The sequence below is a fragment of the Bradysia coprophila genome, unplaced genomic scaffold (genome assembly GCF_014529535.1).
Source record: "Bradysia coprophila strain Holo2 unplaced genomic scaffold, BU_Bcop_v1 contig_297, whole genome shotgun sequence".
In the NCBI taxonomy this organism is placed as follows: domain Eukaryota; kingdom Metazoa; phylum Arthropoda; class Insecta; order Diptera; family Sciaridae; genus Bradysia; species Bradysia coprophila.
This window is the reverse complement of record NW_023503555.1, coordinates 6,727,395-6,738,946: the sequence shown is the minus strand read 5'-3', so window position 1 is coordinate 6,738,946 and position 11,552 is coordinate 6,727,395. Positions and strand designations below refer to the sequence as shown.

The 11,552-nt window shown below is 34.2% G+C and overlaps 1 protein-coding gene across 2 annotated transcripts; it reads left to right on the top strand.

The window, feature by feature from the left end:
• The first annotated feature begins 801 nt into the window (after window positions 1–801).
• Window positions 802–1,975, top strand: LOC119078911. 2 transcript variants are annotated; one of them, XM_037186641.1, is made up of 4 exons: window positions 802–946; window positions 1,132–1,253; window positions 1,316–1,664; window positions 1,727–1,975. In XM_037186641.1, exons 2-4 carry the CDS (start codon window positions 1,146–1,148, stop codon window positions 1,924–1,926), a joined length of 657 nt encoding a protein of 218 aa, XP_037042536.1. In that variant the 5' UTR covers window positions 802–946; window positions 1,132–1,145; the 3' UTR covers window positions 1,927–1,975. The 2 variants fall into 2 exon arrangements, with proteins under 2 accessions (XP_037042536.1, XP_037042537.1); XM_037186642.1 differs by having other exon boundaries at window positions 847–946; window positions 1,126–1,253.
• The last annotated feature ends 9,577 nt before the right edge of the window (window positions 1,976–11,552 follow it).

Genomic DNA, 11,552 nt, shown 5'->3' with positions numbered 1-11,552 from the left:
TGTGCTCGAACAATTTTATCAACGACAATTACCATCGATTGTTTCCAGCACTTTGAAGATCCCTTTAGAAAGTGATTCATTTACTATGCCACATTTCAGATACATTTCAAATTGGATGAGCGCCGAAACTAATGACAGCTTTTATATCAGCTGATGACACTGTTACCAACAAAATATTTTGTATACACAAAAAAAACCGTGGTATGCTTTTTTTCGTTGGTGGCTATAGCAGGTACATATATGAAGTAAGTGTGTATATAATAGGGTATCCTCTGTTCGGTCAGCAAATTTATTCTTTGAACGATTTTTTTATACATCGACACTGTCAGTATCACTTTATTGGAGTCAAATAATTTATAGAAAAACGTTGCTTGTTAGAATTGCTTCTGATGTGTGGTGGGGGCAATATTATGTACTAATACTACGTGAACCTGATTCATGCAAATTAAAAAATAAATAAATAGTCAATCGGATGCAAACAGCTTCAACGATGCAGCAAATAGTCACTTGGAATCTTTAAATCTTTTACTTCAATTATTTAGAAGTATTTAGTAGCATCTGCAACGAAATCTTTTACTTTATTTGTTTAACCAATTATTTCACTATATAATGCCTCACTGGCCGGAGATACTAATTTATTCCTTGCTATGCAGTCAATAGCAGATGTTTAGCCGTTTCTAAAGGATAACTTGCCTTGCAAATAATGCCTGACGAAAAAAAAAGAAAATTCTGCTGGCGCGATGCATAGTTCCAACCCACCACAAACTATTTCTAATCTAATCTAATGAATATGACTAATACACTCAAAAAACACATTCTCATGCTCGTATAAGTATTTCGTAATAAAACGTAAATGTGTAGCTTATAATTCGGTTGGATGAGCATATGTTTTGACAGAATTGAAAGCAAAACCGAAGTGCTAGCATCGAAAGGAACATATTACTTGGTGCGTACTTTTTAGTAATTTAATTGTGGACAAATTTAATGAATATGCTTGTGCGTCAAACGCAATTTATTTGAGCATATGTGTGATGAGTTAAACTTGGACTTACTGAAATGAAACTCAGTTTATGCTTTGTTTAGTAACATTGATTTTCTCTTTGTTAATCACCAACAACCTTACAGTAACAATAACAAACCGCAAAATGACCGACAAATGCCACAAACATTCCCATCATTCTCATCATAAGTCAGGTGATAGATTAGAAATGGCTCACTCCCACAACACCTGGAAAGCTGATGACTATGAGCAGGTATTTACTGTTGAACATATTTTGCTGGTTGACTGGGACTTGAACAAATAAATTCGATATAGAAACTGAAAGTGATGAACTACAATGGTCATAAACTGGCGGTCAATCATTTTGTCGAATTTGGTGTCCCTAAGGATGCGAAAATTCTAGATCTGGCTGCGGGAACGGGTTTAGTTGGTTTCGAGCTAAGTGAAAACGGTTACACTAACATTGATGCACTCGATGGAAGTGATGAAATGCTAGTTGTTGCTAAGGAAAGGAATTGCTATCAGAACGTAATGACTCATCTAATTCAAAAATCTACAAAACTTCCCATCGCCGACCACACCTATGATCATATCGTCATGTCTGGTGCGTTATGTCACATCGATTTCGAGAATCTTCCGGCGATAATCAAAACTTGTAAACCAGGTATAGTTCGATTGGTTAGACAATTTCGGGAGATCGATGACTTAACGAAATTGGTTTTACAGGTGGCATCATTTGCTGGGCCATAGGGCAGTCTGAGGATCTAGTACGCATTGAGCCGAAGTTTAAGGACGGACATTTTGAGCAGTACATTGAAAGTCTTTGTGCGGAAAAACTGTGGGAATTTGTTGCCGGTTTTCCGAAACGGGTTAACAATTATGCAATGGAAAGAGATGGATGGGTTTATGCCATGAAAGTATTGTAACTGTTATACTAATGTGAAATAAATATTTTGAATAAAACATGTCACCGAATGACTCACGCATTTTTAGTCCTCGAATCCGTGTATATAACTGCTCATTGTACTTCAGTGTGGTACATTGTGAAAAATTGTGGAAGAGGAACCAATTTGTTTGAATTCATGTGATTTCCTGAAACAGTGTATTTGTCTATTACTTCATATGTTAACATGCATTGCATTCTGTTATATAACACCGCACCAGCCAGAACTGAGTATTATTTTAATATTCGCCTTCGATAACAGATGACGTGCTCAATACATCCAATCGAGCAAGTACGAAATGATCGAAGCCTTTGCGATGTGGTTCACATTAATCAAAGATAATAGATGTTCGGTTTTCACGACACATATTTTTTTGCTTGGATTGTATTACTGCGTCCACGCCCAACATACGAATATTACAGCGTCAGTCTGGTATTTGACCGTTAATAGATTTTCCAGAGATAGTGTTTTGTAAGTGTAAGGTGGCACAGTTTCACTGAGCGATCCAGAGATGGGACTATACAACAAGAAATAATAGATACATAGCTGACAGTCTAATCACACAGTGGGTTCGTGGGGTCCCAGCAGACAAAAGGTGGCACAACTCGGTTGACGAAACTGTTAAATATTCAACCAGGTTGAAATCTCCTCGGCAAAACTTTATTATAAATACAAATCAATTGTGATACTGTGAAGTGAATGAATGTGTGAACAAGAAACTAGAATCAAGTCTGATGTACAATTCGAATAATGTCGTAATGGCCTTATGGTCTTTCATAATTGTCAAGATAGATTTTAAGAGAACTTCTAAAATAGGATTAAACAATACCGTGCGCTAAGTAAATGAATCATATTGCATTTGGGTCAACAGTTCCATTAAATTAATAAAAATTTGAATTTTGATAAAGGGCACGCGTATTACAGTATACAATGTTCAAATCTGTTATCTCGCTTGTTTTATGTATCGTCTAGTGTTTGACATTAAATCTTGTACTTCATTTAGTTTTATCATAACTTTTCTATTTATAAGAAAACACTAACCTGAGCTCATCAATTATTTTTGTCGTCGGTATCAATATCAGATGACTCGAAAAGAGACTAGTGATGGTCTGGATGGATGAATGACAGTTTTTCCATAGAGTGTTATGATGAAATATAAAGACATGTTTTGACAAGTACCCCAAGACAACTTATAATAGACTGGTCTATACTAAAATGTCGAGTGTGTTTATAGAAAACGAGTGCTTTCAAGACCATCTAGTCTTTCTCTGAACTTAAAAGGTCTGTGTTAGATGCTGAACATTTGTTGATTTGAAATTGAATTCCGTCGACTTACTAAAAATGTTAACCATTATAATCATAATACGGGGAATAGAAAGTAGAGGAGCGTCTATAGATTGTGGAAACAGCGTGAAACTTACAGCGTGAATAGTCCTCAAATCCACAATCTATTTTCAGGAAATTTTTTCGGTAATTCTGAAGAAAATCTGGATATTTCAATAATTTTCAAGAATTCTTAATTTTTATAATTTTGAATATTTCAGGAATTTCGAAACCCGACCAAAAAACACCCTTTATACAATGTCCAATGGCGTTTAGCCCACCCAATCAGAGGTCATGTTTCCGAATTGCAATTTCATTGAAGCCAAATTATAACGTTCCCCGAAGCCACCCATAATTCACCCTGAGTAATCACAATTTGTATAATTTTCAAGTGAAAGAAAAAAATTATTTTTTTATCAAAATCTCATCTGACCAGACAAGTCTTTCCAATTTTTAATGTTAAACGAACGAAAAAATAAAACGACAGGAACATCATACCTACTTATCTCGGATTAAAATCATAAATATTGTCTTGTGATAACTGCCAGCCAGTGCAGAATCATTCAAACGAAGAAAAAAATAACAAAACTGCCATCTCGTTTTTATAATAATAATAATGTACGACTGAGAATATGGTGATGTTGAGTTGTATAGTTCGGTTTTTTATTATTTTCACATTTACATATTACTCTCTGGTGCAAATATGCTAAAGGAACTTTATTTATCACATGGAAAACCCCTCGAGTATTGTTTCAGTTTATAATATTTTACGTACAAAACGAACCCAAGCTTTTCATAAAATTATACAAAACTTATAAAAAGCATTTTTATTCGCGACTGAGGCACATTTGACCATTATATAAATATATTTATACGAATAAATGGTGTAAGGTCGGTCGAAATGAACAGAAGAAAAAAAAAAATGTGGTTCGTTCTGAAACCATTAGTATAGTTTGATACACATATTATACTATATACAATGTATGTGCGGTGCACCAACTGCATTCATATCAGTATATATATTCATACGTGCAAGTACATTTATTACGAGCAATGACTTGTCGCCAACAATAAATGTAAGACAAATTGCTGTAATTTATATGTAAATTCTTATGATTTCATGTTTACGTTTCAGCGTCGCCATTTTTTGTATTTTTATTTGACTTTTTTTGTTTGAAAAAATTATTATTTTTTGTTTTTTTTTTGTACATTTATTATGACGTTCCTTTTAAGAACAATTTCTGTTCTGTATGCTAATAAATGAGTTAGTACGCATACCAAAAAAGTAAAAAGACCAAAGAGAGAAGTGAAATTATTCGTATCCATCCATTTTGTTGGGAGGAGCCTTTTTATGAGTATATTGACGAGAAAAATGTGGTCATTTCACGTAACATTTTATTGAAAGAATTTTATATATGCACGGCAACTCTATTATTACGAGCAATTCCCATCGTTTTCATTCAATTAGAAAAGAATAATGAAACATATTTTTGCTGCCAGGAATTCGAATATTTACTTAATCACTAAAATGAGTTAACAATATGTTATGGGTCGCATGTTCTCAGCGGGGATTGAGTAATAAACATAAATTTGGAGTCATTAACTTATAGGTCCTTAACTTGTCACAGACGGCAGGTACTTGACCAGTATTATTATCTGGTCTATTAATTCCATCGTTCAAAGTATTTTTAATCTGTTGATTTCAAATCTTGTACTTCATTTTTTTTAACATGCATTTTACTATATAAATGACAATATTGCCCAGCGCGTGTCATTATTTTTGTCGTCGTTATTGATAACAGCAGTAGTAGATTGGTGACTTGAACATCAATTTGAACTATTTTTTAGGTAAGGGGCCGTTCATAAATTACGTAACGCTAGAGGGGGGAGGGGGGGGTATGAGGCAAGCGTTACGGTTCTAACAAAATTGGGTCAAACTTGACCCTTTTAGCGTTACAGACCCGGGGGGGGGGTCTGAAAAATGTTGATTTTTGCGTTACGTAATTTATGAACGGCCCCTAAAACAAAAATTTTCGTAAATTATTCTTAACATCGTTGATCGGAGTTGAAACGATCTTTCAAATAAAAGTCTTCTTTAATGATGATTTCGACATTTCTTAAAAACGCAACTCAGAAAGTCGTCGTTTCTTATCGCTCCTTCTTCACGCCATTAAATTTTGTAAAGAAAATATTACCAATTGTTAAAAACCTCATAAAATATTACTCATCATTTCATCAGAAACTCGCCGTTTCTTTAGAAAAGCGACAGTATTCATGTCATCGAATTTCTCAGGACGCTGACTCGGAAATGAATCAAATCCTGATTTGTAGTCGTTCTCACCGAAAATGTCTTTTCGAAAAACCTTCGAAACATCGGTCGCATATAGCTGAAAATGTCTTATCATTCACACCGAAACTACCGATCGAGTCAGATGCTTGAAGGAATTTAAGATCATTGGTAAAGTGATCATGTCGAAAGTGATCAAAACTTCATTGAGTTCCAGATATTTTAGTATGAAAGGAATTAATATCGCCGAAAACCACTTAGAGTGAAGGTGTGACGCAAGCGCTTTTATCCACTTACAAAAGAACTGTTATCGGTGGAGTGATGCTTACAGCAATCGGCTTTTTGGTCTTTTTTTTGAACTTTTTCTGTAAAATTTTTGTTTTTCTTTTTGTTAGTCGAAGCTGTAAGCGTCACTTCCACCGATATCAGTTCTTTTGTAAGTATATAAAAGGACTTGCGTCACACCTCCACAGTAAGTGGTCACGGCCCTTCACTAACGTAGGGCTATGATTATCATTAGGTAGCTGATTATCATTAGGGATCCTCTAGATCATTTGTTATCAACAACGACAAAACCTAAGCACTAAGCTACGTCTAATATGGTAGTTATAGCAAATATGATATATGGTCCTTTATTAGGGGGGTCCAAAAAATCAAAGTGTCGAGGAAGTTGGCGGACCCCGAGGAAAACAAAACTTTATGGCCTCCTGATAAAAATTGTATATGGGGCCGATGCGATCCGAATTGGTTTATGGGTAGCTCAAGGACGAAATATGTGAAAAAACGCTGTGATTTTCCATACATTTTTTCCATTACTTTCTATGGAAAATATTTTTTAGCGACAATATCAAACTTTTTTGGTCCAGACAACTTAGATTAGATGCAAGAGCAACAAAAATGCGTTGTTTTCATTTTTTGGAATTTTTATATCGTCTGGTCACACCTAACAATATTGATATATACAAAAATCGACAGATAATTTCCAAGTAATACAAAGTCAGGCGAAGTCACTCTTAAAATTAAGTGTTAGGTGTCGTTGTAAAGGTAATGACAGTGGCTTTCTAACGAGCCCACACACAATAAGTTTCAAGTTGGTGTCTTGACGTAACAGTCATTTGAAAATTGTCTGAGTTAACGACCCTGACATTTTTGCACCAAAATCGATTTCTATATAGCTTCAAAAAATTGTTTTCGAAAAAATTTCTTTTTGCGACGAAAGCTTATGCCATAAGATCTCGTTAGATATGAATATATCCGATGCACATCCCATAAATGTTTTGGAAGAACCCAAAGACTGGGTGAACAGATTGGGAAACTTTGACTGAATTGGGAGATGCGAATGCACTTACAAATCATTAAATCGGTCTCTTTGGATTATTCTGAAGTGAAATAATCCAATTCACCTTAAGAAGTGACCTCAGCATCTGTTAGTTACGTTCAATTTTTCTTTAACCCTCATTTTCGTGGTTTTTCACATATTTCGTCCTTGAGCGACCCATAAATCAACTCGGATCACATCGGCCCCATATACATTTTTTATCAGTGGGTCATATAGGTTCGTTTTCCCCGGGGTCCGCCAACTTTCTCGAAACTTTTATTTTCCCATACGATTCTGGACCCCCCTATCCTTTATATAGTAATGCATCCTAAAAAAATTGAAGTACAAGATTTGAAATCAACCGATTAAAAATACTTTGATCGATGGAATTAATAGAACCGATAATCATGCTGGTCGTGTGCTTGCCGTCTTAAACAGGTTAAAACCAACACGAAGTAAAAGATTTTGTTCCAAATACGAGATTCGATTGTTATACTGGAGATAGTGCTTTCCGTTTGTGATAGGCTACCCTAACCAAATCAATAAATTGAAAATATTTGATCTTACTGAAAAAATTACAGCTCGTTACTTTAACTGTTCTGTAGATCAGCATAACATTCACCATGTATTTGCTTATGCTGTTCGAATTATGGAGCAACGCTAGAACTTTGAAGTCACTAGTGATGGTAGAAATAAACTTATGTGGACATAGTGTGAGGAGGACTTTTTACTTTGTTATAATGAAGAAGATGTATAAGAGATTATAGAGAGACGATTGTTGATGGTGAATAAAGACGAGATCAAGAAAGGAGAGGCTTTTAAAACGATCTCGTATACTTTTATGCATAGCTTGTGTTTTTTTTTCAATTTAACCTGTTACAGACGGCTGTTATCTGTTATCGACAGCGATGAAATGAAGTAACAAATCAGATAGTAAAACTGTTAATATGCTTTCCGTCTGTGACAGGTTAAATCACGAAGTCCATGATCAAGACAATTTTTGCGATTCAATGTGAACCAATGACTTGGTTTCATTTGATTTATTTTTTCTCAGACCGAAATGTAACAATCAACAATTCGTAAACAACATTTTCAACATTAAAGAACTACACACATGATTAGCACTACATACCGCAACAGTTGTTTTTTCTTTCTTTCATTGCCATCCACACAAAGCCCCAAACCGAAATCCAAATACTTTTTAATAAAAATAAACGAAATATATAAAAAGGTAAAAAAAATCCTTATCAATCGATCCTGCATCTCGAATTGTTATACAACAAAATGCAATTGAAAATCGATGGCCATAAATACTCTGCTTAAAATGCAGAAAGCATAATGCAGTTTAGCTATAATCTTAACAATGCAGACATATGGGTTTCAAACAAAAATTTTAAAAGATTATTTGTATTTGTTGTTGTTGTTCGATTGCAATTCATTTTAAATTTATGTGGTACATGTTCACTCAAAAACACTTAAGTTTCTTTGATAGCGCAAAACAGCGAGAAATACCCATTATTGTTCGAGATCGCGTAAATGTTTCTTCGAGTTGGGCAAAGGTAAACATTTTATATATCGAAATTGTGTGTGTGTTTTTACGTGTTTCTTATATATATTCATTATCAAATGATGTTAAATTATGCGTAGCGTATGAGTAGTATGCTTACAACTCTCTTATTATTATTGTTATCCCATTGTGCAATTAAGAAAACATTTGGCGATGGGTTTTTGCGTAAATGGTAAATTGTTCTTTGTCTACACAGAATCCATTAATTGTTTTGCAATGAGAATCGTGATCAAGACTCTCCCGTTGATTGTGTATGGTGCACAATAATTTTAATTTCAAATCAAACGTTAGTGTTGTATTAGTTTGGATTTGCAGCAATGGATGCTTATGAAAGTTTTCAATAATTTTCGAGATTTGAGAGAAGTTTGAGCAGTTAAGACAATCGGTTGAGTAAGAATATCATCAAAACTCATACAAACCATAGATGTTTGGCAATAAAGTACTTTCTTGACCAAACCTACTTTTTATATGAGAAGCACAATACACATGATGTGTAAGAAGCAGGGACTATTTTTGAGAAATTCTTTGAGAAATTTTGAGAAATTTGAGAAATTCTTGAGAAATTCTTTGAGAAATCTTTGAGAAATTTTTGAGAAATTTTTTATATTTTTGAGAAATTTGAGAATTTTGAGAAATTTGAGAAATTTTTGAGAAATTATTTGAGAAATAATTGAGAAATAATTGAGAAATTTTGAGAAATTCGATTTCTCAAAATAGTCCCTGGTAAGAAGTTATCTGTTATCAACAAGAACGACAAAAATGAGCGATGATTTCTCACCAGAACTCTCTTTATAGCAAAATATATATTAAAACCAATGAAGTAAAAGATTTGCTATCAAAGAATCGATGAGATTTTAATTAAAAGAAGTGAAATACTTACACATCGATATATACGTCATCTGTTTGAAAAGTGTTAACCTTTTAGAAACAGCAAGCGTTTATCAACAAAATCATTAAATCTATTACTTCACTTAAAGTATCTACTTGTGTTTGGTACTTTAACACAACATGGGATAGAAACTTGCAGAGTACAATGTTCGTGTGAATTTTGATCAGAGTTGAAGTCGAGGTCAATACAGTCAAAAGCACATACATACAAAAAAGATGTCAAAATTTATCTGTTATCTGACACAGGTGTATTCTTTGTCTGGAGAGCTATAGCTGTGACAGCTATTGTAGATTACCTGGAGACAAAGTCACCTGCAACAGGTCAGATTTTCAACCCTTTTTTTTGGTATGGAAAAACACATTGTCTAACTAAGGTAGTAATGTACTTTTCATATTAGAAAAGAAGTAATTGGTAACAGGGCCTTTTGAAATTATCGAAAATTCTCAAAATGGTTGGCTGATAACGTACGAAATTCTTGCACCAATCTAATCTGTCTGTCCACACTAAGCCATTTATCGATAATTCCTAATTCTCCAGACCATTTGCTCGTGAAATGCTATGCCGCAAAACAATTTGCAAATATTTATAGTTCGTAATACCATCAACACACAGTTTTATCGGTTCGAAATCGTGCGAGTTTACTTTATGGCTGCCGAAGGTAATGCATTGTGAATAACTCATAGCTGAAAGTCATCTGAAATCAATCCATCTTTTATCCCCCTTTTGCGAAATGCATCTCTCTACGTATATATATGCAGATACGGACCGTAGAAGGGCACCGAAAACGTCATATATACTTAAAGTTATGCAAATTGCATATGTTTAAAACTCATCAATCACATTTTGTGACAGAATTTATTCGAAAAACTTTATCGCACAAAAAAATATTCCCATATGATGCGATGCCCGTTTTTTTTTTCATTATTTATTTAAAAAATGAGAAGAAAAAAACGTTTAAACGTAAAACTAGTCCTACAGAAATCCGTAAATTTATTTCGTTTTCGTTCATCAGTATATTTATACTCATTTCGACCGACTTAATTTTAAACCAATTACTGCACACCGCACATACACATTTAATTTTACCTTCAACTCTCATATGCATATCCATATCATCACATTTTAATATTATAAAAGTGTTTATCCAACAACATTACAGCGTCGAATAATTGTAATTAGAAAATATAGTTTTACGGTCTATCACCCTTGGTTTTAATTAGATCATATTCTAATCCCTTAAGTTATTTGCATATAATCACATTAAGGCTATGTGTAGGAAAATTACCAGTAAAAATATTGTGTTTGCATGACATGTTATGAGAGAGAGAAAAAAAGTTAGAGAAGACGGATCTTGTGCATGGAATCGACTTCCCCTACTCATTTTCTTGCATTAGTTTCAAAAGGAAACAGAATAACCGAGAAAAAATCTAATGAAAAATGTGATCCATCGTCGAAAAGCAATCTAGCCTCCTTCTAATAATTTTCTAAAAAGTTTATTTTGTTTATTTACTCGTATAGGATTCACATATCGTCAAATACATTTAGTCATTACAAACATGTGCGAACGAAACAAAACAGAAGACTAAAAATTGCCTTCGCAAAATTAGATGATCACAAAATAATGTCGAGCTCGTTAAGGTATATCGCCGCGCTTTCATCTTCCAATAAAAATAGATTTTGAAGCCCACCATCGTCACGTCGATAAGCGCACTCATTCACTATGTGGTGTATGGTTTGGGTGGCCACAGTCGCAAGCTGGTGAAATGTTTATTTTGTAAGTAGACTCAAGGATCTCCTTCACTTTTAAGAATGAAGGTTTCCAAGGTATGGAACATCTGAGATACAAGCCACATCCGTTCCGAATGATCGATGGCTCTATAGAATCGTTAGTCTCCCCTGACAATTTCGTTTTGGACAACTTTTTTCCGGTTGTCTTTTTATTTTTGGCAGTAGAGTTGTAAAAGTGAGCTGTGTCGCATGTTAAAAAATATTCATTTGTTAACTCAAAGTTTAATTATTTCGCCAATAAACAGACGATTTATTTGGAAGTGTGCTGGTATGTAGTGCTTAGAAAGACGCTACGATACATACCCAAAAAAGGTCGAAAGGTCTGTGTGTGGAAGCGCTAGACATTGAAAATGAGTATATGGTTTTCGGTTTCGGAATCTCTTGGACAGCAGCGACCAAAAAAGTTTGTGAATGGATAGTAGAGAGTAGTCCACCA